Consider the following 26,842-nt stretch of genomic DNA (forward strand, 5'->3'; position numbering starts at 1 on the left):
GCAATCAGGACTTAAGGTCGTCCACGATTTCCGCAGCAAAGTTCTGCTCTGTTGGGAATCCCGCAGAAATAAATTACCTAACAACTTCTGGCTGTTTTGCATAAATCTGCAAAAAGTTGAGAGCTCGGGAAAGTGAGACGACAAGCAGCGACTTTGAAAGTCCCTTTTGTCTTCCACCTTTAAAAGGTCCCGCGATTTCGTGGAAAGTGGGGGGGGGGCGGATTTGGAGAGTGCGACACCGACCTCCAGGAAATGAGTAAACAAGAAAGTGGCCGTAGTAACTGTCGACGCTGAAAATCAGGCTGGTAGGATGCTAGTGAAAAAAGGGACAAACATCTGTTGAACTCTTCTTGTTTGCGGAGGAGGGGGACAGCAACGGGACCTGAGTTCACTGTTTAATTCAACAAAAAAGTTTGTTGCTGGACGCAGTAAGTACAACTATGTCCATTCTCCTTTGGAAGAGGGCCATAAAGCGTGCATGGCTTTTGTCTTTGGGTCCGAAAATTACTGCGAGCCCAAACTTCGTGAAAAGGACGGAATGCTGTATTCGTTGCTTGAGTGGGCTTCCCCTCCATCTTCGAACTGACTCTTCTCTTGTTCTGCTTTCTTTGCTCCCCTTGCAGCAAGCAGACCTGGGAGATCGCCTGCTCTGTCAAGCAAACAAATGTGCCCCTTTCCTTATCCCCAGCTATGCGGCGCGATGGGGGTGGGATAAATTATTCCCCGCAGAGTCACAGGATAATTTTTTTCCTCTCCACCGAAAGGAAGTCGGTCTTGCATTCATTATTTTACAAAAGAGCACATTTCGAACTGGCTTAGGAAATCCGGATGCATGAGGAGACACACTGACAAAGAAGCTGTTCTGAACTGGTTTCTCTTTAACTTGCTGGTGGATGATGTTATGTTTGCTAAAAATGGAGTACAAGACAAGATGATCCAGGAAAGGGATTGTCCAATGGAGCTTTCAAATTTTGCCAGTTGTTTCGGCATCTTCGTTGTTCTATGGTGATGAGAATTTTAACAATTGGCTTTAATTATGTATATTTTACTTATAAACCCTGTTGATTTTTAACTTATTCTTAAGGTGTACTTAAGATCAGAGCTGTAAGGGCTATCCTAAGTACACCTATCTAAGCACATGGATTTCAGTGGGCTTGGAAAGGATGGGCCTGCACAATGCCAGTCTCTTCAGTAGTGCCATCTTTGATTTGGTTTTTCTGAAAGTAGGATTGTCATCAAGTGGTAAAGGACAGTTGTTGCTTTAAACTGTGTGGATAAAAAAAACAGAGAGTCTCATACTCAAACTAAATACTCTCCTGTTCTATCCCTGTGTTCTACAGACCATTTATGACACTTGCGGTCCTCCAGATGTTATGGACTACAGTTCCCATCATCACCTGCCAGCATGAGCAATTAACCATGCTGGTAGGGGATGATGGGAACTGTAGCCCATAACATCTGGAGGGCCGCAAGTTTGACACCTATGAGTGAAGCCATAGTTATTTGAACATCCATCAGATACTTATTGTAAAGTCTTTGGAAGACTTGGATTGGTACTTCTACTACCTTGAGCACATCTGTTACTGGTTCTCGTATTTGAAGATATATGCACTTCAAATATACCACTGTTTCCTCTTATAGCCAAGGGAAAATTTCAAAAAATTAAAATGTCTCTAGAGTAGAATAAGAATAAAGTGCTGTACAAATACAAAAGACTTTTATTCATGCTTAGGTTTCAGGTAACTTTAGTCTCACGGCAGCCATCTCTTCAAAGTTTTCTATTCAGCTACTGAAAGCCAAATATGGAGATTCTTGTTTTATTTGGATCTTCAGATTAATTTTTTAAGACTTTACCAACAGTTGAAATCAGATCTGCCCATCTTTAGATCTGGAACCAGCAGAGAGTTCTAATCTAAAGTCTATATTTTTATCATGAAACATGCACCAGATTAAATAAATAACGTGCTTGGAGACAGGTATATACAGGTGCAGCATATTAGGTGCAGATCAGGAAGTCCTTGATTTGAGTCATGGTTCATACATGAATTTACCACATACGCTGAGGCAAGCTATTATCTCTTAGATTTTGATCCTACTCCCACTGCAATATATAATGATGATAGTGTTGATTTGCCTTTACATTATCTTGTAATCCTTGTAGCAGCCCTGTATGAGTTGTGCTTTGAACACTTGAATGTAGTAAGCAATGTCGGCCCAGCTTATTATTTAGATGGGAGACAACTAAGAAACTCAAGGGTTCTACACAGAAGCAAGGAATAGCAAACCATCTCTGATTGTTTCTTGCCTTGAAAATCCTATGCGCTCACCATAAATCTGCTGTGACTTGCTAGCACTTTCAACCATCAGTAAACAAATGGTTCTCTTTAATGATATATGTGGGGTCTGGAAAATGAGGTGAATCTAGGGCAGGAACTGCACGTTAGGAAATATGTAACACAACCTTTGACCACCCTGCTTCTTTAAAGGAAAAAGCCACTTTGGGAAGGTATGACTTAGTCCCCGAAGCAGTCTGAGGGAAATGAGTGTTTAATTCTTCCCCCACCAACTATTCTTCTGCTACGCTGTCTCCCAACTCAGTCTCCTATTTTTCCTTTAGAGCTTCCATTTTATGAGGTACTCAGTTCTGTTTATTTGACCACCTCTGAACATTTCTTGCCTTGAAAGCCCTACAGAGTATTCGTAAGTTAGCTGCAAATCAATAGCAGTTTACAGCACCACTGGTTCCATTATTTCAATGGCAGCATGTAAAGGATTGTAAGTTCAGGTATATACTGATAATTTGGGGAAGGCACCATTCTGTGAGAGAAAGCTCTTTCCTGAAACCAAACTGTCTTCTTTCATAACATGAGAGCTATTGGAAACTACTTTCCAGAAATCAAGGTTTATGGTAGTTCATACATTCATAATAAAGTCATGTTAGCTGTGAATGATAGCATTATCACCATGGTTCCGTACATCCTGTTGCTTGGGGCAACTATCTGCAGTGACATTCCAACCTCTGGCCAAGAAATCCAGCAACCCACAGGTCCTTTCTGGTCAACTCCGTAATCAATGGTGCAAAGAAATTGGTGAGAGTTTTTCTTGTATTGTACTTTGGAGCAACAGCCATTTAAATTTTTTTGATATTGATACCCTGTTTTTCTCCCCAGTAGAAAAACAGAGTGGCTTACAATATCATTAACTGCATCAACAATCATGTTAGGTATGTTAAATGTGAGAGAGACTGACTTGCCCAAGACCATCACTCAACAAGCTTCTGTGGCAATGTGGGATTCACACCCTGATCTCCTAGATCTTAGTCCAACACCACAATCACCACACCATTCTGGCTTTGGGTCTGTTTTAAAGCTAAATGCAACAGTAGACACTCTCACCACCACCACCACCACCACCACCACCCCCCCCCCGCCCATCCCCACCCTGCTTCTCTCTCACACTGGGTCTAAATGGTCCCAAATTCAACATGGAAAGAAATTGTTCCCTGCTAAGAGTCCTTTGTATGTGCAGAAGAACATTAGACCTAGCCTGCTGGATCAGACCAGAGTCCATCTAGTCCAGCACTCTGCTACTCGCAGTGGCCCACCAGGTGCCTTTGAGACTTCAGTGCAGGATGTGAAAGCAATGGCCTTTTGCTGCTGCTGCTCCTGAGCACCTGGTCTGCTAAGGCATTTGCAATCTGAGATCAAGGAGGATCAAGATTGGTAGCCATAGATCGACTTCTCCTCCATAAATCTGTCCAAGCCCTTTTTAAAGCTATCCAGGTTAGTGGCCATCACCACCTCCTGAGCAGCATATTCCAAACACCAATCACACATTGCGTGAAGAAGTGTTTCCTTTTATTAGTCCTAATTCTTCCCCCCAGCATTTTCAATGAATGCCCCCTGGTTCTAGGATTGTGAGAAAGAGAAAAATTCCTCTCTGTCAACATTTTCTACCCCATGCATAATTTTATAGACTTCAATCATATCCCCCCTCAGACGTCTCCTCTCCAAACTAAAGAGTCCCAAATGCTGCAGCCAATCCTTATAAGGAAGGTGCTCCAATCCTTCCATCATCCTCGTCGTTGCTCTTCTCTGCACAAGAAGAAATTCTGCAGTTTCTCCCCAAGCTGGCTTCAACCCTCAGGATACTGGCTAATGTTGATGTGGGAGGAGGAACAGTGTGGATGTCTCCTATGTGGCCTAGGGCTTCTCTCGTTTATCCAGTAATGTAGGAAGGACAGGCACTACTGTGGCTTCCACACCTCCAGATTAGCATAAGTATCCCAACCTAAAACCTTGCTTCTGTCTAGAGATTTAGCTTAGTTGGTTGGGGTAAAACTGATAAGAATCTTTCTCTGGAGCCAAACGTTTGGTACAGATGCTCCAGCTCTTCTTCCAGTGGCAGTGATCTCTTTGCAGGACTGCATTTACCACGCAGTAACCTGAATGTGGGGAACTACTGTAGTCTGTGATGTGATGAGTCATCAGAAATTACTACCTTTTATCATCCCCAGGCAAATACTGGCTAAAAGGATTTCAAACATGAGGGCAAGACACAGGATTCACACATTTTTTGCTCAGCTGATTACCTGGCCATTTTTCATGATCACCCGATCAAAGTTATTATGATTTCCATAAGATCAATATATAATTTAGAAATACACCCTTGATTAAAATTCTAATTAAAGATTCATTATTTCTAGTGTGGTCTGGAGGTAATGCTAAACACCTTTTTCAGAATAGAGGAAAAGTTGGGGACTGCAAGGAATTATAGTGAGAGATAGGGAATAAACTATTTGGAATTCCCCCTTACCTAGTTTCTTCCTGTAGGATTCAATGCATGCCTTTACCACTCCCCCCCACCCTTCTTTTATGTGATGTTCAACTGTCCTTAGTCCTTATGTGATGTTCAACTGCCTTCCAGAGAACATAGGCCATTTTAGGAATAGCTATTTTAATTTACAATGTTGTCTGTGGGAGGTCCCACTTTGCTGTCTTACTGTCACTTTCTCAGTGATCATTTGCTGTAAGAGGGTGTCTTGTAGAAGTAGTTTATGTGCAGATGGAAAGGTTTGTTAAAAAGTTGCTTTAAAGTTCAACAGAAGAAGCTATATCCAGCATGAGTTGCTCCCTTGGGGGCTACACTTTGAATTCTTGCCTCTGAAGCACTTGTTAAATGTGCAGGATCCTACAAATAATGTGACCGCCAGTGGTAGCATCAAAACAGTAACAATTCTTTGCTTTGAATTTATTGCCCCTGCAAATACAAGAGCAATTACAGTGATAATGTCACTGCCAATACAGCGCTTCCAATGTCTTTTCCTTGATCAGCTCCTCATGGCCACCTTTCCTCGCTGCATCACTGGAAGGCTATTTGTAAAAAAAAAAAACCCTGAAGAAACCATCTGATTACTGCAAGGCTTTGAAAGCAGTAAAATGGCACTAATATGGGTGCAAGTTTCAAAAATATGCATCTTCCAGTTTGGCTGGCATGCTAACCTGCTTGCAGAATCAAAACAAAACCTGCCACATAAAGGCTACTGGCAAGAGAAAGTGGTGTGTACAAATGTTGTCTTCAGTATTGTCTTCACTTTGTTTCTTTATGTGGTATATATATTGTTCTGTTCTGTTTATTGTGGTACTTTTGTGTATGTGTGGCTATTGCATTGTATGTTATGCATTTGACTCACTGCTTATATTCCATCTGTACACACTATTTTCTCTTGCCAGTAGCCTTTATGTAGCAGGTTTTGTTTTGATTTTACCTTCTGTTCTGCTTCACCACCTTGATATTTGTTTACACTAACCTGCTTGGACAGCAGTCTTTCCAGAAAGATTGGAACAAAGCAGGGGGAAACCGGGAAAGTGGATAATCATCATGACATTATTGTAGATGCTCTACAAAACACCATTCCACTTGTCTCAGTCAAGATGGAACAAAACAGCCATAGATGTTCAGTTGTATCAGAGAGCAAAGAAAAATGTATGTTATTCAGTCAAGGGAGCCATTCAACTCATCTTTGGATAATGGGATATAAGGGCTAAGGCAGGGGTAGGGAACCTGTGGCTCGAGAGCCGCATGCGGCTCTTCTCTGCCTCTTGCACCGCGTTCCACGGTCGGTGCCGCCGTTTTCATCCTTGCTCCACCCTGCAGGCAGTATGAAGAGCGCATAATTGCCCTCGCTGCTCGTCTCAATACGCTACCGCTGGCTTCCCCTCTCGCCCGCCCCATTGGAGCGGGGCAGGCACTTTCCCGGTGGCCAGCAAGGCCAAACCGCTGGCCCCATCCTTGCCCGCCCTGCAGGCAGCAGGGCAGGCGCATCCATGCGCTTCTCAGAATGAGTGGAGTAAAAGGTAAAAAACCCCAATATATACAGTGTTATCTTTATTTTAAATGTCAAAAATTATTTGCGGCTCCAAGTGTTTTCTTTTCCCGTGGAAAACGGGTCCAAATGGCTCTTTGAGTGTTAAAGGTTCCCTACCCCTGGGCTAAGGGAACAAGATATATAGCACCTAAAGAGGAAAAGCAGCAGTGTGGATGGGAAACAGAGGACAAGAAAATTATGCTAAAGATAGTGAGAGGATCCACAAGTACACAAGATTCACCCTAGAACAACAAGCTGCCTTATCAGGATAACTTAACAATTAATTCTTGTGCCTTAAAATTTTGGTGAGATCTTTAATCCCTTTAAGTTAGGGATTCTAGTACATTCTGGTGAAGAAGGGCTTTAAGGCAAGTCAGCTGAAAAAAAAACAAGCAGGAAATTTGAATTACAGCTACTGGAATATCATTTTGAGATATTACAACCTTGTCAGCAACCAAGACTCTTCCTTCTGTATCAGAACTCTCTGTGCTTCTTCCTGTCCCTTCAAACATGCCAAGCAAGGATGATGTTTGGTTTTTTTACTGGTACACCTCTCAATACCTTCTGTGTGTAACTGGCTAGAATTGAGACAAAAGCTACTAAAGCGTTCAGCAAAGTGGCAGAGAACCATTTGCTTTTAAATCTTTCATACGTTCTGCCTCTGGTGAGACAAGCAATGTAGCTGGAGATTGATTTTGCCATGGTCTTCTGACAGCTGGGGAAAAGATCAAAAGATGAACAACGCAGCTAAGGCATGGGAACATTAGTTCACTCTTGTCTCCCTATGGTATCCTCCATGATTGACAGACAGGCAAGCAACTAGAATGTAATGCCATGCATTCCAGCACTCGAGGAGAGCCATTGCCCTTTCCTAGACTAAAGGTGAATCTTTTCTAGAATGTCAGCACATAACGTATGTCAACTTGGAGTACAAGTGAATAAGATCTTCAGTGTGGCCATTTCCACATGAATTATCTGCCTAGGGTTCAATTCTTATGGGAAGCAATTTTTCCCCTGCTTTCCCAGAGGATCATAGTACATTTAAGCACTTGCTTGGCATCCTCCCACTTTTTTTCAATTTTTCTCAAATCTGGCTTGCTCTAAAGTTTTGGAAATATCTCAACAAAGCCTGTGGGCTGGAAGAATTTGGATTTTGCTATTCATACATGACATCCATTTTTCCACATACCTCTCCCTGCCATTGCTATTTCCCCCCCTTGCCTCCAATGGGGCTTTTTATTTATTACAAAAAATTGGTAATGAAGTATCAAATTGGTATTACATTATACCAGTATATGTTCCAGGGTTTTTGTTTCTGTTTGTTTTTGACATCCCACTTTATTTAAAAATAAATATCTAGCCTCTTCCATTGCTTTTCCCTTACATGCCGTCAACGGAGAGGGCTAGAGACTTTTTAAAAAACACCACTGGGAATTTTAAAAACCTGGTAATATATACTGACAATGTCATATTGATGGAACAATATTCTAGAGGCCAGGTGAGAAATGGTTCCTGTTGCTAGGGTACTGAGGCAGGCAAACTGTGGGGAAGCTTCCTATGTGGAACCCCTGTTGCTCCTGCATTTTATCAACAGGAGAGTCATGCAAGCCTATCTCTGTGTTGAAACTACCATTGTCAAACTGGCTTATGTGTGTCAAATATACCGTTTCAGAACAATTAGTGCTTTAAAAAGCATTGCAGGTGCTGAAATATATGACCCTCTGGAAAAACCATAAAAGATTTATTAACAGTAAAAGTCAGAGGGAGTTGATCACTTTGGTGACCTGAGAAAAAATTCAAGCAAATAGGAATTCTTCATTCCTAAGTATTAATTGAGATTGAGACATTTACTTGGGGTGACTTAAAGAAAGAATAGGGGGTACATCTCTCTCCTTTATTTACCTGTCTACAAAATAGTTTTACCACTTTAAAAAAATTGTGTGTGTTTTTAAATCATAAAGTCACATTTTCTACTCAACTGCATATTTTCCAGTTTAGACTTAGTAGCTGGATGTTTCCAGAAGGTGGAGATTGCAGTTTTAGGAGGTGTAGTCAGAGAGCTGGCACAGCTGAATGTAGAATGGGTAGGAATTCCACTGTATATGAGGATTCCTGGCCCAGTAAATACCAGCTCAGCTTTATAAGCAAAACTTCTTGCCCACATTTTTAACTAAGTAGCACCATGTGAAATAAACAACTAAGAATTGAGTAGTATGCAGAAGGAAATAGAGGTGCATATTCAGGAGTGATACATTCAAAAACTAGATGTAATGTTATATTAGGTGAATCGATATATACTTTAAATGTAATAGACCAAAAATGTGTTGCATAGGGAATTTTATTTGAATATTCAAGTATATATTTTTACTTATTTTGCACCATTGGCCTTAAAATCTCCTGTGATTGGTGTGGGCCTTTCTATTTCTTGTAACTTTTCATACTCAAAATCTAACTTTGTTCAGTACTGAAAGCTTTTTTGAAAAATTTATTCTGTAATGAAGGCAATTCTTTTTCTACAAGTTTGAATAGAATGTTTCTCAGAGTTCTGCCATATGATACCATAAAGTATTTTTTAGAAGTAGTTCATTCTGTCTTTTTTTGAGACAGGTGTTCCTTTGCCGTGAAAGGATGTTTATGGAAGATTTCTTGGCAGGCAAGTCCTGTCTGTCTTTCTCAAAGCGATGAGTTGAATCACTTGTCATTTCTCTTGAGTCACCCAGTGGGAGAAACCTGGGGTGATCTTTATTCTTTCCTGGTGTCAGCAGTCATTCTTGTTCAACAAGTTCCAAATTTCTGTTACCATAATCTGTTGTTCATCTTAATTATATGTATAAATAATGGTTGCCAACTCCAGATTAGGAAATTCCTGCAGGTTGTTGGAACCTGAAGAGAGTTTTGAAGTTCCGCAGGAATGAAATTCAATAGAGTTCATCCTCCAAAGCTGCCATTTCTTCCAGGGGAACTGATGTCTGGAGATCAGCTGTAATTCTGGGAGACCTTTAGGCCCCACCTGGAGGCTGGTAGTAACCCTAATGCAGTGGTGGGATTAAAATAATTTAACAACTGATTGTTTACAAGCACCATTTTAAAACTGAAGTGGTGCGAACCTGCTGAATCCCACCACTGCCCTAATGTAAATACAGCGATACCATTGCAAAGCTTTAAGTGTAGCTTGAAAAATCTATTCCTCACTGGAAATTAGAGCATTTTTAAATTTCAAGACAGACAGCCCAGTACAGTGTTGCCAAACCTCTGCTGGGGTGGGAGGAATTCCTCTCTTTGGGCCGTCTTCACCTCTTGTGCCATTTAGGCAGCCAGTGGAGGGGGGGAGTCTTACCAGGCACAATTGAGACCTAGGTCTCAACATCATCAGCACATCCACTTCCACAAGTAAGGTCATGACATTGCTAAAGACATGGGAGATGCTCTGGTATTTGTGCAAAACTGTGGTCAAGACAACTTCTACCATACAGTTTTTGCCCAAATACTACAGCTTCTCTCACATCATTGGTGATGGGATGACGTCACTTTCGGAAGTGTCATTAACATGCCAATGACATTGAGGCCTAGGCTGCCTAGGGAGGGTGGAGTTTGGCGTGGAGAGGGAGTTCAGAGGTATGATACCATACTGCAGAGGTTCCAAACCATTTTGAGTCTGTGGACACATTTGTAATTCTGGTCCTTTCTGCACGGGCCATATACGGCGCCCTGGGGACGGCAAAAACGTCGTCCCCAGGGAGCCTTTCACACAGGGGGTGCAGCTGCTTCACAGCCGCGCCGCCTGAGCGGCGCAAAGCCACTGTTTTCCGACCTCTCTTCCCCAGCAAGGTTTATGGAAAATGGCGGCTCCAATGCGCCTTCCCTTCCCCCGTGTCCAGTCCACCTACCTGCTCTGCGGCCCTCCGGCGCGTCACCGAGGCCTGGGGACATGCCCCCTCTGCCCTGCGACTCCGGAGTGGTCACGCAGGGCAGGGGGCGTGTCCCCTGGCCTCTGCGACGTGCCAGAGGGCCGCAGAGCATAAGCATAAGCATTTTATTGTCATTGTGCACGCACAACAAAATTTACAGCAGCATTCCTCGATGCATACAATTTCAGACTCATACATCATCCTCACATTCCCCTTCCTCCACCCATCCCTACACAGCCCCAAATACATCAATATGAAGCAGCGGAGTTTAGCATAGCCACAGCTCTAGAGTAGAAGCTGTCTCTAAGCCTCTTTGTCCTAGTTCTGAGGGCCCTGTATCGTCTGCCAGATGGTAACAGTTTAAAAAGAGAGTGTGCTGGATGAGACGGGTCCCTCAGAATATTTTGGGCTTTATTTAGGCTTCGGGAATTATAGATTTCTTCCAAGGAGGGAAGAGGGCAGCCGATAATCCTTTGTGCAGTAGTGATCACCCTTTGGAGCGCCTTCCTATTCGCCATTGTGCAACTGGAGAACCATACACAGATGCAGTAGGTTAGGACACCAGCACAGCGGTAAAAGGACACCAGAAGTTTTCCATCTAGTTGTTGCTTCCTTAAAAGTCTCAGAAAGTACAGTCTTTGCAGGTAGTCGACCTGACGACGACGCAGCGCCGTCATCCCGGGAGGTCCCAGAGGGGTTCGGTAGGCATCATGTACGCCGACCCAACCCTTACCGTGGCCGTGCAGAAGCGGCCTCTGACACAGCATTGAGGGGTGCAGCAACAAAATTGCTTTTGCAAGGTGGAGACAGCCACAAAATGATTGCCACAGCTTAACTTTAGTAACACGGTGCAGATCCTTGTGATGTGGTGACAGCTACTCTCAAAGCAACATTTTAAAAAACCTGCAGTCAATTAAACCCTGTACTCAGACATGTTGCGGGATAAAAGCCCATTTCACAAAGACACTTGGCAGGTGACTCTAGTGGGATGCTTTGTAAAATTAGTGTATAAACACCAAATAAGTATACATATTGAGCTAGCTGAGGAACCATGTGCACACTGGAGGTGGGAGATGTCCTGCCCAAAGTGGACCTTGCCCACAGATGCTCCAGCAGCCAGTGGGAGAATTGTTTTAAGAAATTGCCCTCAGTGATGGGGTCTCTCTAGGCCTTAAGTTTACTCTGTTATTGAGATGCCTGCCTCTGTGATATTGAACTAAAATGACTTTCTGTTTTCTGTTTTTGTTTTTTTAAAACACCTGTTCTTTAATTAAAATTTACATGGGAAATTGCTTGTCTTTTATTAGAATGGTAAAAGTGTGTCTTTGTAAACAGAAATTACAGACATGGAAAGTCCATGCCACTTATGAGGCATGGAAATCCTAACACATCATTCCCTTGATGATGCAGATTGGTGTGCTACTGGGTGAGGGAGCCTGTCATCTGGCTGTTAAACAAAACCAAGCTTTGTTGCCTTCTGATTATGAATGATGCAAAGTAAGGAAGCATTTGTGGTTGCCCCAGACATGTCCCAGATGAGTAATGTACAGTCTAATTTCCTTGGATGTGGTGCTTCTGCTATGGTAGCTTATGGTAGCTCATGTCATGACTTTTACTTACAACTAATAATTATTCTTGGTTTTTGGAAAGAAGAAGCTGCGTAACTGATCCTAATCATCCATTATTTCTGGTAATATTGGGACAGACAGAGTATAGCTTCACACAGTACCTCTTCTGTAATGACAGTGAATCAAGCATGTTGCCAGAACTCCTACAATGCTGTAGTGGTATTCTATGTTTAGCCATTAATGTGTGGGTAATATAGTTTGCTGTAATTCTATGCTTTCCCATTCCTGGCCACTTTATCTCCCTACCTCTGTTCGAATGGGTATTTGTAGGCTCAGCCATATAAGTTGTAGGAAATTCATGATCATGATCTTTTATTTAAAAGAAATCAAAAGCAACTGCAAGAAAATGTAGACTTTCCTCACATGTTGCTGTTTGTAGATCTTATATAGTTGGCTTTCCCAATTATTGTTTAACTTTGTGTATCCATAGTGAGAGAAAGGGCTTCCTTCTTGCTTTTCCCATTCTGTCCTTGCCATGAGGCACAACAGGTTAAGCAAAAGAGTGAGTGTGCTGAGAGGCACCTATAGGAGGACCAGCTGGCCATGGAAAAGGAGAGTTAAACCTTCCACAACCTACTTGCTGTCTTCCCAGCAGCCATTTGAGTATAAAGGCTGCTAAGAAGAGTGGGAGGGTTGTTGGACAGTATGGTCCCTTCACTTCCACCCATACCACAAGTCCCTCAGCTGAGAAATATGGGGCAGGGGTCACATTGGGGAACAATGCTCAGAATAGCCACAAATGGCATATCAAAGAGTCACTGGATGATAATGACTGTCCTTGGTGGTACAAATGAAAATGTTACCCTTACTAGTTGCAGGCTGAAAGCATAACAGTTATTGATATCTAGAGTCTGGAGGTCAACACCAGGAGAACTCCAGGCCCCACCTGGAGGATGGCAACCCTAACCAGCATTACTATCATATTGGGAACTGGTTGTTGGTACTGGGCTGTCTTGTCCCACAACAAATTAACGAAATAATAGGCGAACCACTGAATCTTTCCTGGGAGCTGCTGCTCTCGGTGTTACAAACAGTTGATGGAAAGGTTATGAAACCAGCGGATTTATTTTTGCAAGAACTCTTGTTCCCCTCTGCCTTTCTTAGCAGCCTTTTGATATTATGGGTAAGCTTTTGGTCCAGCAATAGATTCTTGCTAAACTCTTCTGCCTCTTTCCAGTCCATGTAATGGTGGTGGAAAGCAGGAGCAAGCGGCTGTATTGGAAAGCCTAAAAATGAATTGTCACCGTTCTAAAACTGGAGGTGAGGCATCTGTACATGTAGGAGATATTCAGTACGGCCCAGGATTTTTTTCCTGCCATAAAATGCATTGGCCAAGACTGTTTCCTATCAATGTCCTTGAAAGTGGCAAAAATGATTTGTGTGACAAATAGCAAATTGGACAGTTTTTTACTAGGAAAAATTGGGGTGGCTCCAGGAGCAAATTACTTGGTATGTGTAAAAATATTTGGTCTCATTGATAAAGAAACACATTAAACCTGGCAGTGTTCCTACAATAACAGACAGATCTATTGTTTGTTTGGAGATCAGTGTGCACCACCCACCCAACCCACCGTTTTCCTCTTGAGCAAGTTATTGAAATGCTGTAAAAATCTACTCCATGAGAATATTGTAAAGCCTGCCGCTTCTTGCAAAGTGTTCCATTTGTTGACTGCTGATAAGAATACAGCTGGCCAGAAGAATAGGGCAGAGCAAAATAAAAAAAAGTAATTGGTATTCACATTAGCTGAAAATGTAACTGTTTTCACAGCTACTTCTAAAAGCCTGTCACGTCACCTAAACACATGAAACTGCCTGCTTTATACTGAATCAATTCAACGGTCCATTAAGGTCTGGCAGCAGCTCTCTGGGGTCTCAGGTGGAGGTCTTTCGCGTCACCTGCCACCTGATCTTTTCAACTGGAGATGCCAGGGATTGAACCTTGGATATTCTGCATGCAAGCAGATGCTCTACCATAGCATCTCTATGACGAGATGATTTTTTAAAAAGTTTTGCCTTGCAGCCAGGACAAGTTTTAGAACATAAATGGCAGTTTATCCCTATTGCAAAGCAAAGAGCATTTTACTTTTCTTGTTGCCTTGTTCATAAATTTCACTGCAGGGCTGTTTGCAGTTAGATTAGAGGTACGCCATCCCTACCAATAAAGCTTTGAATTTTTGATCTAAAAGCTAACGGGCTGGAAATTACTTGGGATTTGGAAAAGGGAACGTGTATCTTCCTTTAGCAGTAATGCAACCTTGCTTCTGCTTGGCTGGAGAGAAAATTTAACAGCATCATATTGTGAAGTTTGTATGGGTTCTCTTAGAACAAAATCCCTGTTGACCCTGTCTCAACATGCATTGCCAGGCAGTATGCTTTGGTAAGGGAGAGGCCACATTTAACCACATGCAGGAAGAATGTCAGGATTTCCATTGAAATTATGTATTTATTTGAAAGGGAGATCCTTTTCCAAAGGTTCTCAGCAAGCATGCTGGAAAGGATGTCCCGTGTAGACCCCATGACTGATCCCTCTGGCACTGCACTACCAAAAGCAGGATGTTCATTGTTTGTGACAGGCAACAGCAGTTTGTCCCATAGCTTTCTGTTTCAGGCTTCCAAGTTACATAGTGTCTGAGTGTCAAGACTTCAGTGTTTGGTCTTGCCATAAATCTCCAGGGGGCGATGGGTGGTGAGGTATCTGGTGTTGCTCTGACGCCCTGTGTTTGGCTTGCTTGCTGCTGCTTTGGCTGGCATGCCTGCTTCCCACAGGATCTTCTGAGAGAGCGGTTATCTGGTCTAGGGCGAGGTGTACAGCTGTACCTGCTTGCGAGAAACTTTGCTGGCTTAATGGGTCTGGGAGGAGGAGCTACTGTAATTTCTTTTGGGATCTTCCTGCCTTAATTCAGACTAGACAATAATAACTTTTCCAGTGTACATCTGTACTGATTCTCGATCAATAAAAGAGATTTCATTCTTAATCAAGTCTACTTTATTTGAGAGATCTAGAGGATATGGCACATAGGATGGCTTTACCTGTCTGGGGTGACCTGATCCCAAATGATGTATCAGCTTTTCAACAGGCTATATTAGCCAGAAAGGGGGAAATAAGAAAATATTGTTTTCCCTCTTTTGTCCTCTCACATTTGCAATATGTTGCAGTAACAAAAAACCATAGCCTGTTGAAATGAACGTTTTCTAATAGAGGACAGGGATTGAGAATCCTACTATTTTCTTTGACCCCAGCTCCTGAACTTGAATTCCAGCCTGACATCAGAAATGAAGCAGGTTTCTCCTGATCTGGAGGAAGTGCGATTGGAAAGGTGTCTCCTCCCTAAAGGCGGCTTGGCTTTACCTAATCTAAAGCTATATTTTGAAGCTGCGTGTCTATCATGGCTGAAAGAATGGATCTGTCTTTCAAATCCTAAATTGTTGGCGCTAGAATTAGATGGTTTAAAATTTGGAAGTCATGCGTTCTTACATTATAATAAAACCATAGCTAATAAACAATTTTATAATCACATAATAAGATGTTCCCTATTTAAAGTATGGAACAAATATAAACATAAACTTTATAACTATCTACCACTCTGGACATCTCCTCAAGAGGCATTCTTCGGAAGATTCCATAAGATTGAAAAATGGATAACATATGCAGATCTTCTTAATATCAAGTTGATCGAAAACAAGTACAAATATGAATTAAAATCGATACAAGCCTTGAACGAACAGAATATGAAGATCGATTGGTGGCTCTATATGCAACTACAAAATTGTTTTTCCAAGGATAAAAACAGATTTAATACTAATCAGCAACCTGATCAATTATTCTTATTGATACAAAAATCTTCGAAAAAATTAATTGGTAACCTCTACAAATTTTGCTTAGAACTGGATTTAGAAGCAGAATATATAAAAGACTATATGATTCAATGGGCCAAAGATCTTGGTCACAATATAATGTTAGAGTCTTGGGAAAGATTATAGAAGAACACATTGAGTCTTACAAGAAGTAAGAGCATTAAAGAAAATCATTATAAAATGATGATGCTGCTTTGTATATTACACTGGTGCTAAAAAATTATCAAAAAATGTATCATAAGCATCAGATAAATGTTGGAAATGTTCCAAACAAAACTTATTGATGATTCGAATTAATGGTGGCTTTGTAGGAGAAAAGCCACCAATTCTGAAAATGATAAGAAAAGAAATTAACATCATTTTAAATAGGAATATCTCTTTGAAACCAGAAAGATATTTACATTGGCATGATAGGATTTTAAAATGAGTAAACTCAAATGTCACTGTTTCAATACCTAACAGTTACAGCCAGAATTGTTTGGGCAAAAATATTGGAAATCTAATCATAATCCACATCCAAATTTGAATGGCAAATTAAAAGTATTAGAATTGGGTAAAACTTGCAAAAATAGAAAATGAAACCTGACTATATGTAGGATCATACTCAATTTCAAAACACAATGGGAAAAATGTAATTCAAATATATTCAGAAAACAGTGCTTGTAAAAAGTCAAAATTACATACTAAGATTAAGGAAAACACAAATAAAGATTTTGAAGTCTGTTAATATTATATATATATATATATATAGTATATATATATAGCATATATATATATATATATATATATATATATATATATATATATATATATACATATATATATATATATATATATATATATATATATATATATATATATATATATATATATATATATATATACATATATATACATATATACATATACATACATACATATACACATACACATACATATATATATACATATACATATATATACACATACATACATATGTTGATATATATATATAGGCATATATATGATATATGCTATATATATATATGATATATATATACATATATATATATATATATATATATATATATATATATATATATATATATATAGATGCAGTGTGTGTGTGTGTGTGTGTGTGTGTGTGTGTGTATATATATGCATTATAATTTTTTTCTTTGTAGTTTTTGTTTGTTTGTTCGTTTGTTTATTCAGGTCTTTTTTTTCTTAATATGGGTGTGTACGGGTGTGTGGGGACAAAGGGTTAGGGTTAAGGTGGAATATATACAAATATATGTGTGTAAATATAGGTGTATGTAACTTTGTTGATACTTTATGTCAAAATGTCTGTTTTACATTTTTGTATTTGCGTTATATACGTTTTTTTGTTATTAATAATAAAAATACTTTAAAAAAAAGGAAAGGTGTCTCCTTTCTTGATGAATATATAGGTATGCTATTAAAGTTGCAGGAGCAGCCAGACCAGGGAAGCAAACGTCTTTTTTATTCTTCATATTTCGAAATTTAATGAGAGAAATACAGTGGAAAACTGTATGAGATGCTGGAAACAGAAGGAAAAAAGAATGGACCAGTATTTGCTGCCAGGCCAAACTGGATGTTACAAGTGGCCATGGTTGTACCCATGGATATAAACACCATTTTACAGAACATTTTGGCCATTTAAAAATGTCCCAAGTACCCAATCCCACAGGGATCAGGAGATCTTGTATGTACCCCCCAATGCTGTTTTGACAACTGAAAAGATGCACCAGAGGGAGATGCAAGTTCTGACTCACCTTCAACACAGTGTTTTTAAATGGTCAGAATTTTCTCTGAAATGGTATAGTGATGACCATTAATCAGATCCATGGACACTATAATGTCTACTTTGATTCTATGTCTGCACCCAAGGACCCAAAATGTTAAAATATACATCCTTTTTCCTCCCCACTATCAGATCAAAGCTGTACTTAGTGTAATATTAGGTTTCCAATAATGAGTGGTAATAGATTTAAAGAAACTTCAGAAGACATTTCAAAAACAGGGCCACCCTGGAGTGATCCATACACATTCTCTGTTTTGCTTCCAGAGATTGGTAATTAGAGGGGGGAAAGGTATCTTTATTATGAGAGTGCATAATACCTGGTCATTTTGACAAACAGCTGCCAGTTACAAAACCCCATAACTCACTTTCTGTGGTCCCCCCCTTTCTTGTAGTAACCCCAGACATACCTTTTTGATAAGCCTTATATTTGAATAATGTTCAGCAAGATCAAGGATTTTACTGAAATTTCTTCCACTGCTAATAACTGTTTTCTTTTATACAGCATGAGTGATGAAATTCATAATTTGTAAACTGCCTCGTAATAGCAGGGATGTCCGCTTAAAGAACTCTCAAATAATCATATAAAGCAAAGGCTTTAAAAAGGCAGTAGGTTTTATGGAAGCAGTAAACTAGATGTATAATTTCTCCCTGATCCCCATGTAGTTTGTATGCTACCATATTTTTGAAGTGATATGTTAAATTATTTCTCAAAATGTTAGTCTTGTATCAGGCAAAAAAAAGCCTTTGTATTCATTTCTATCCTATTCCTTGTGTCAGGTTGCCTTCATTTCTTTAATCAGGAATAATTTTCATTATTTAGAAAGTTGTCATCCAGAGTCCTTTCTTTTGTTTGTTTTGGTGATGGTCCCCTATTTTTCCCAACTCCTACGGAGAGACGATGTCAGATTTTCATGCTTCCTCTTGCTCCTTCTTTCAGATTTTACACACTTCAGCCAATTCAGCATACAGATTTTCCAGCTGAAGCCTCATTTATTACAGTTCTCTACTTTGAAGTGGCATGGGAAAATTCTGTGTTTTTAGTGTAAAAATCAAAATGGTGTTGTGCTCTTTCCACATTAACAATACTTCTTGACTGGCTTATCTCAGCACTGCTTCACCTATGTCTGAGCTTCCTGCCAACTTTGCTCCTCCCCAAGTCATGTTTGCTACTAACTCTGTGGATGTAATGAGAGGAGAACAGAAATGAGGAAAACTCCACTTGATGGCCCCAGATGATCCTTGAAGGTTTTTCCCCCCATTTCATGCTTGGTATCTCAATGAAAGTGGTTTAATTATTCAACAACAAAAGCCAGATCAACATCCCCTAAGGGGGCCTATGCTCAAAGCTACTATTTCTCTGTTTACAACACATACCTCATGATAATTAGATGTACAAAGTGTGAGTTGGTATTGCCTTATTTTGAATTGATGCTGTAAAACAGCTGGCAAGCATGGGCAGGGTGGGAAAGCATTTATAAATATTTAAAAAGCTTTTTGTGTGTGTCAACACTGGGACTATGATTATTTGACATCTAATCTCGCACATGCAAGAAAAGCAACCACTCCTTTCACCTTGGAGGCTTATGATTAAGGCATCAGCATGACCTGCCCTGTTATAGCTTCTCACTGAAATGGCAGGTCTCCAAGGCAAAGCCTCTCATCATATTTCCATATGCTCCAGTATACAGCTTCTCCAATGGGCACAGAATTCAGATTCTGGTCTTGCAGGCTGATTTGAAGACCCTGCAACTGTACGACACAATCTAGCAAGAGTTAAACGTTTCTGTTTCAAGAGGAGAGCTTTTTAATAACTCAGTATTAGATTCAATGAGCATTAAAGTGCTGAACTTCTGAAGGGTTATATTCATAACCCAGACTGTATGCATATTTGCTGGTCTTACACCAACAGTAAAAAGCAAACTAGTGTTCTAGAGACTTAGAAAAAAATCTATATGACTTCTTTGAGCTTTGTTGCTCTTCACTTTCACTGGAAAGTTTATTTACCATGGTAATTCCACATCACATGTAATACTGTACTATATCCCACATTTCCTGTCCATACAGATTGCAGAAGGTACATTGCACTTATGGATGGGAGGTGTTTGTCACATGTAGGTGGGAGTGGTAAACCATCACTGTCCTTTTTCCCCAAGCAGAAGAATGCATGACATCTCCAAGCCTGTTTGTTGTATGCAGCATATATTAGAATACCAAAATCTGCATTTTAAATACAAACAACTAAGCAGAGACAGTAACACTTGCTTTTCACTAGAATGTTAGTGGTTATGGAGGATTAAAAGAGGATGTTCGTATAGGTAGTGGTGGGACAGAAGCTAAAGCAGAGCAGCCAAATATTGGTGGAAAAATAGGGCCATATGGAAACACGGCAGGTCGTACTGAAAATAAAGTAGCTTGGTTTGGTCATTATTACTATCAATGAGTTCCTTTTTGTCTGGAAGAGAAAGTAGCACAATTGTAGTCCACACTGTTTGTGCTAGTGATGTAGTTATGTCTGATCAGGGGCGTATCTGCCATGGGAACATGGGGAGTCGAATGTCCCCGGGCGCCCCCATTTGATCACATAGGTGGTATCATTAGGAGAGTCTCTTAAAGATGCCCTGAAATTTTGGTGCTTTTAGCTTAACAATTGCACCCCTGATAGCAGGCACCCCCCAAATTTCTCCAGATCCTTCTTTTAAATCCACCCCCTTCGGCATGGATTTAAAGGGAGAATCTGAAGTCCCCAGTCTAAACATTGAAAGTGATGCTGTTTCAGGGTGGGAGAGAATCCACCCCCAAACAGCATCACTTTCAATGTTGTTTTAACTGGGGACCCCAGATTCTCCCTTTAAGGTGGATTTAAAAGAAGAATCTGGGCTCCCTAGTTTAAATACCATTGAAAGTGATGCTGTTTGGGGGTGGATTCCACTGGAGGTGTTTTGTGAGAGATGATGCTGACATTTGTTTGGTAAATGTTTTGCTGGGTGTGATTTGTGAGAGATTTACATGCTTAATACCCACTTGCATTGGTTTGGAGTTGTTTCTCAGGCTAACAACCTACCTCATTGGGTTGGTGTGAGGACAAAATTAGGAAAGAGAGTTGGTGGGGAGAGAGCCATGTATGTTTTGCTGGGGGTGGGAGGTGTTTTGTGAGATGGTGCAAAAAATAATTGTTTGGTCGTGATGGGGGAGGCTGGCCACCCATATGGGGAGGCTCCAGTTTTGTCCCCGGGCTCCAGTTTGCGTAGATACGCCTCTGTGTCTGATAACAAATAAATCACCACAAGCAAACTGTTGAATGAAATGTAATAGACATATGAAAAACATGGAAAATAATACGTTAGTAACCAAAGTGTCACAATAGCAGAAAAGAACCCTTGCATATAGAGTGTGAATTTGTCTTAATAGAGACATTACTCAAAGCAATGATTTGAGCTTCCAAATAAGCTCCCGGACCCAATTTTAGTACTGCTTGTCTGTTTTTTTCTATCTACACATTACTTGAACTTCCATTATAAGGGGCCCTCAGGAGGTATAGCTTGTTAATTCAAGCACCATGTTATACCATAGTTAGCAGAAATCATATTTTGCAGGTTCATTTTGTAGGCAGATTGTAAGCCATAGTTTGTCAGTTTCATGGTGCACCATACTATGTTAACCTTCCTTTACTACTGTTTGGTGGGAAATCTGAATAGAGCCCGCGGGAAGAAAAGCCTTCCAGTTCTACAGCCAAAAATCCTTAGTTTAGCAGCTGGAATTCATTTGGCCATACTGCACAATTTGCTTTTCCAAATATATTTCAATTTTATGACATTCAGGTGTGTTTATTTGTTTCGGTTGGTTTGCACCAACTGAAGTGGCAACAAGAAAGATGCCTTCTAGAACCTAAGGTCACATCCATTATTAAAATGATATCAGACAGTCCAAAATAAGCTTATAGTGTTGACTGCTAACATTCCCTTTGAATTTCATTAAATTAACTGAAAATATAAACGCTTCTAAAAACTAAATAGTAGACATACATATCCCCAACTCCACAGTAGCTTCTGCTGATCTCAGCTGTCTTAAGATAACCTTTTTTTTCAAATTTTATGAGGGAGACTAAGATGAAATCTAATTTAGGTGGCAAGGGTTTAATCTTTCACCCACAGCACACATCTACAAGTGATATGTCTAAGTAAAGAATACCTTGCTTCACTGTCATATCCTCTCTTATTACTGTGGTAACCAACTGCCAGGGTGGGGGTAGCTGACGAATGAACAAGAAGTGGCATTGATCATCAGGCAATGCAGTCCTAAGGGGAGGGGTGTAAATTGTGCCATGGCTGGGGACGGCACAGCCACTTCCTCTAAAGAATTTTGCGGCACTGCAACCAGCAAGATCCTGGGGAACTGCACTTCAGCAGCAGCTCCAAGGACTGTGCCTACCTTTCGACCAACATAAGTCTATGCCAACAAATGGGGGTGTTCCTGGGCCGAAAGGGTTCAGGAAGCAACTGAAGCTGGCCCTACCCCTGGGAATGACCCCTTCTCTGAAACAGGTTATATCCCTCAATTGTTGCATTCCAATCATGAAACTCATCCAATCAGGTTTCAGTGAGGCCTATTATTTCATATTTTCTATGCCTTGTTAGGAGCTCAAGTTCATCTTGTTTATTTCCCATGCTCTGTGCATTAATATAGAGACATCTAGGGTCATAGTTCATTCCTACTAGTTGCTTATTTGAGGGTTTTTCCCCTCCCACTGTTTGGGTTCTTGAACTATTCACTCAGTTCTTTCTATAAGCTTCAGACTATCTCTAGCGCTTGATGAATTTCTTTTTCTCTCTTTTAACCCAAAGAATTCACTTGATTGTCTTGTGTCCATGTTCAGATATCAACATGGCTGACCATATGCTTCTCTACCTCTTTCTCACAGGAAGGGTTTTGCCATGCCAGCAGGAATCTTCAAGGTGTGCTTGGTGGTGATTGCAACTATTGTCAACCATCCACTCCTCTTCCCAAAGGAGAATGTTACTGAAAACACAGAGGGGATCATCCAGAAAATGAAAGAGCGGGAGGAGAGCCTGAGATTAGAACAGCTTAAACTGGAGCAGGAGATGGCAGCCCAAGAAACTTTAACCAAGTCTTCAGAAAAAGCCAAAGAGTCAGAAGAGCAGTACACCCATGATCCACTCTCTTGGAACTTCTGGACTGCCCTGTCCTTGGTGGTTTTCCTGCTAATTGAGCTGTGGAGGCAGGACTACCAAGAAGGGATATGGCAAGACTACGGTACTGAGGAGGATGAAAATGCAGTTCTGGGAAAGGCATTCAAATGGGTTTTACTGCCAGATAAAATCACACTGGCTAATTTCTATGAAAGATGCATTCAGAATGTGACCAGTGAAATTGCTAGGAACAGAGAGCTTGTAGAAGGATTTGCAGACGACTTACTGGAGGCCCTAAGGAGTGTGTGTAACAGGGATGCAGACATGGAAGTAGAGGAATCTATAGGAATCGGGAGCATGTATGAAAACTGGAGAGTTCAGAAACCCTTGGCCTGTGACTTTATTGTTCCTTTTACTCCTCCAGAGCCATACTGTTTCAAGTTAGAAACTTGGGATTCAGGAGAATCCATTCCACCAGACAAACAAGGTTATGGTATGATAAAGATCTGCCAGGCAGATGAGACCTCAACAGGTTGTATCTGTGACAAGACAAAGTTGGGGGAAGACCTATTGTGCCTCCTTCATAGCAAAATGAACCAGTCAAGACACAACAACCATATGGAGAACCTGCTTTGCTACAAAGACTCTCAATACCTTGATAGTGACCAAGTAATGGCATGGTTCCAGGTTGCACTTACAAAGGCATGGAACAAGATTTCACACAAGTATGAATTCAATCTCACTTTCAACCTCCTGGACTCTCCTGGTGCCCTAAAAATAAAGTTCAGATCTGGAAAGACCATTGCCTTTAATCTTACCCCAGTGGTTCAGTATGCTGATTCAGATGTATACTTTATCTCCCATTTCCCATGCAGTGGCCTAGCAGAAGATTCTACATCCAGTATTCACTGGTTTCTTACATTTGCAGTGTATGAAAAAAGGTACCTACAATTTGTTTCAAAAATGCTGCCCGCCAGCTCCTGCCACCTTAGCTGTCTCCAGATTCTGTCTTTCCTCCATGGAAAGCAATGCTGTTTAGCAGGACCAAGCAGTCTTACAAACTACCACTTGAAAACAGTGATGTTGCATTTGCTACAGACTCATCCCAGTTCAGACTGGGCTTCTGGCTTCCTAGAGGCCAGGCTACAGGACATGCTCAAATTTTTGGAGAAAAGTTTGCATGAAAAGAGACTCTATCATTTTTTCATTGGAAATAGGAACCTGCCAGAGGAACTGGGCATTCCAGTGGCGTTCCAGAAGGCAGAACCTATGAACCTTTTTCGGCCCTTTGTGTTGCAACGAAGTGCTTACAGGAAAACGATGGACATGTTTCATGAGATGCTGAGAAACACGTCCGCTTTAATAAATGAGTACACCATGCATGTCCCTATGGGACGGGCAAGTCCACTAAATAAGGAACTACTGTAGTAAGACAGTATTTCTTGCCCCCAAAACTTTGCAATACAAGCAACTCTTCCCATTTAGGGAAGACTAATAGAAAATTGAGACCAAGGGAGTCTGCAAATGGTTCCAAAGATTCAAAAATGCATGCCTCTATTCTCCCAGTATTGCTGACTGATGTTAGGCAGCTTTGAATGTTTTACAACTGGATAGAATGTTTGCTGGGATAGTAAGAAGCAAGAAAGAAGCCTCTAATTTATTTTTTTATCTACACTGCAGACCTGAGGTTTGCTAGAAGGTGTCTGCTTTGTTAAAGGTGGAAATCATCGTATCTCTGCAAAAGTGCCCCTTCTTTCCAAAGGGCAGCAGCTCTCATGGGACAAACATTGTTATGATGTTGTTGATAAGAAGGTTTAAAGCCAATACTTGACAAATGAACCAACCTTCTTTGCACCACTTTATGAAGGAATTGTTTAAATGTATGGCAAAATGTTGCAAGAGTGCCACCTCAGTACCTGCAGTAGTCTATAAAAACAGTATCTACCATTGCACTCAAAATTCCTGAAATAGCTGTAATTCCTATTAATCTTTCATTGCCTATCTATGGAGTTAATTCCAAAAACCAACCAGTGATGTAAAGCATCGTGCCATAATGGGCTCAAATACGGATTTTCTGTGTCTTATAAAGTTTTACACTTTTCAAGACTGAGGACTGGTCTGAGATGGTAGAAGAGAGTGAGGCAAAAATAAACCTACACTAAACATTCCCTGCAAACAGAAAAGCAGTATGATAATCTCTGTCTGCCCTGTTTTGCTAGTTTTTTACTTGCAGAGTTTTTTAATTACAAAACATAGAACTCTGAAGTAGTACACTCTATTCCAGCATCTCACAGTGCTTTTTAAACCTAGTTCTGTTGCATTTCTAGACCAGTCTTAACACTCACCAAAATATCTTTTCAGGTTTCTCATGAATGCATTTGTGTTGCTTATGTCTTTTTAAAGAAACTGGGCAGGGGCAAAAATATTCCTTCGTGCAAAGACCAACCTGGTAGAATATTTCTTAATATTCTAAGAAAAATGTAATGGCAACAAGTATTCACTAGTCTGCTTCCAGACTGCCGAATTTACAGTGTACTTCACATCCTGCAACCTATTTTTACATGTCAGTTTTACAAGCAGACCACAAGAGAGAAGCAAACTGTGTTTCGTATTTCCTGAGAGGGTCTAAATTTAGTGAGCTGAAAGCACCAGAATGTGTGTCCCAGGTTCCACAAGGAATGCCATCCTGATCAAGCAGGCAAAACTTAATGTTTGATGTAATACAAGGAAAGGAGAGCAAAATAAAAGCACTGTGAGATGTATTTTTAAAGATGACTTTGCATTAAGGGAAAGTTGCAGCTCCATTAGTAAAAAGCCAGTACAACTATTTGCTCAATGCTATTTTCAGTTCTCGTTGAATTTTGATTAAGTAAAGAATGTGGGGCCAAGGCATCCTTAAATGGCAGTAGCGTGGAGTAAGACACGCCAACTTCCTTTGACTCTGTTGCCTGGGCTACAGTGTTCTGCAGCAGTTTCTTCAGTGCAGCTCAAATACTTGCTTTGCCATTTCCTGTTTTGACAGGAACTGCTAATGGCCAGGACATAAAATAATTTAAATCACTATGGTAGGGTGTGTGTTGGATTGCTTTTTAGCAAACCTTTAGCATACTTTTTGAATTGAAAATCAGTTTCCCATGGAAACTAAAACTACCTTCACTGAACAGGATGGAGAACTAAAGGCAGCCAGCAGAATCTTTGAGCTGCAAAGTAAAGTTCTGATTCCTGTACAAGGTTAACTGCACATCTTCCTAATATCATAAAGCATAACCAGCATTCTGGACTCTACCTATGGGACCTTGGTCTAATCATCAGTGATGATGCCCATCGCTGGAGGTGGAGTAAGAAGAAAAGAGTTAATTGGTTGCTAATGCAGAATAAACACTCCTGTTCCCAAACAGGTGTTGCTCCTGCTACAGTTGGGATTACAGATCTGGAAGCCTGGCTCCTGGATGGGTCCCTATAATAGCAGGAACCACATCTGCCTACAGCACTGGTACGCCCTTGGAGTTCCTCCCACCCATGTTCCCCAGCAATTAATATAAAGGGGTATACTGCCTCTGGCACTGGAAGGAGTAGATATCCACCATGACTAGTAGCCACTGATGGCCATGTTTCCTGGAATTTGTTCAGTCCCATTTTAAAGCCTTCTAAGTCTCACCCTGTGGCAGTGCATTCCACAATTGCATGTGCTATGCAAAGTACTTATTTGTCTTGGGCCGGTTCTGCACGGCCCCCCAGGCGCCTCCACGCCGGCAAGAATTCTGCCGGCGTGGAGGCGGAGGCCGCTCGCGACGCGATCGCCAAGGCGTGGCGGCCTCCGGATGGAGCTACCTACCCCTTCCCCGGCCCGGGACTTCACCAGGCGTCCCCGTCGCTGCCGCCTGTTGAGCCGACGAAGCCCCGCCCACGCTGCCCTCCGACCTCCAGGGTGGGCGGGGCTTTGATGGCCAGCAGGCCGACGACGGGGACACGGTGAGTCGGACGGGGAAGGGAAACAGCGTGTTCCAGGCGGTGCTGTTCGCACCGCGCCGCCGGGAACACGCTGTTGAGGGAAAAACAACCCTTTAAAGGGTTGTTTTTCAGGGCGGCTTGACGCCGGCCTGGGGGAAGGGGAGCGACGCCAGGTCGGCGCT

General features: G+C 41.1%; 1 protein-coding gene across 1 annotated transcript; it reads left to right on the forward strand.

Moving 5' to 3' along the window:
* LOC125438585 (inositol 1,4,5-trisphosphate receptor interacting protein) lies at positions 1-25,471 on the forward strand. Its single transcript, XM_048507025.1, has 2 exons — positions 1-428; positions 22,481-25,471. The coding sequence occupies exon 2, from the start codon at positions 22,494-22,496 to the stop codon at positions 24,135-24,137; it is 1,644 nt and encodes a 547-aa protein (XP_048362982.1). The 5' UTR covers positions 1-428; positions 22,481-22,493; the 3' UTR covers positions 24,138-25,471.
* Positions 25,472-26,842: the final 1,371 nt, after the last annotated feature.

This window comes from Sphaerodactylus townsendi, linkage group LG08, assembly GCF_021028975.2.
Source record: "Sphaerodactylus townsendi isolate TG3544 linkage group LG08, MPM_Stown_v2.3, whole genome shotgun sequence".
Taxonomy (NCBI): Eukaryota; Metazoa; Chordata; class Lepidosauria; order Squamata; family Sphaerodactylidae; genus Sphaerodactylus; species Sphaerodactylus townsendi.

Bases quoted from the DNA above. Each gene is read 5' to 3' on its own strand.
- LOC125438585 (XM_048507025.1), top strand. From the start codon at position 22,494: ATGCCAGCAGGAATCTTCAAGGTGTGCTTGGTGGTGATTGCAACTATT.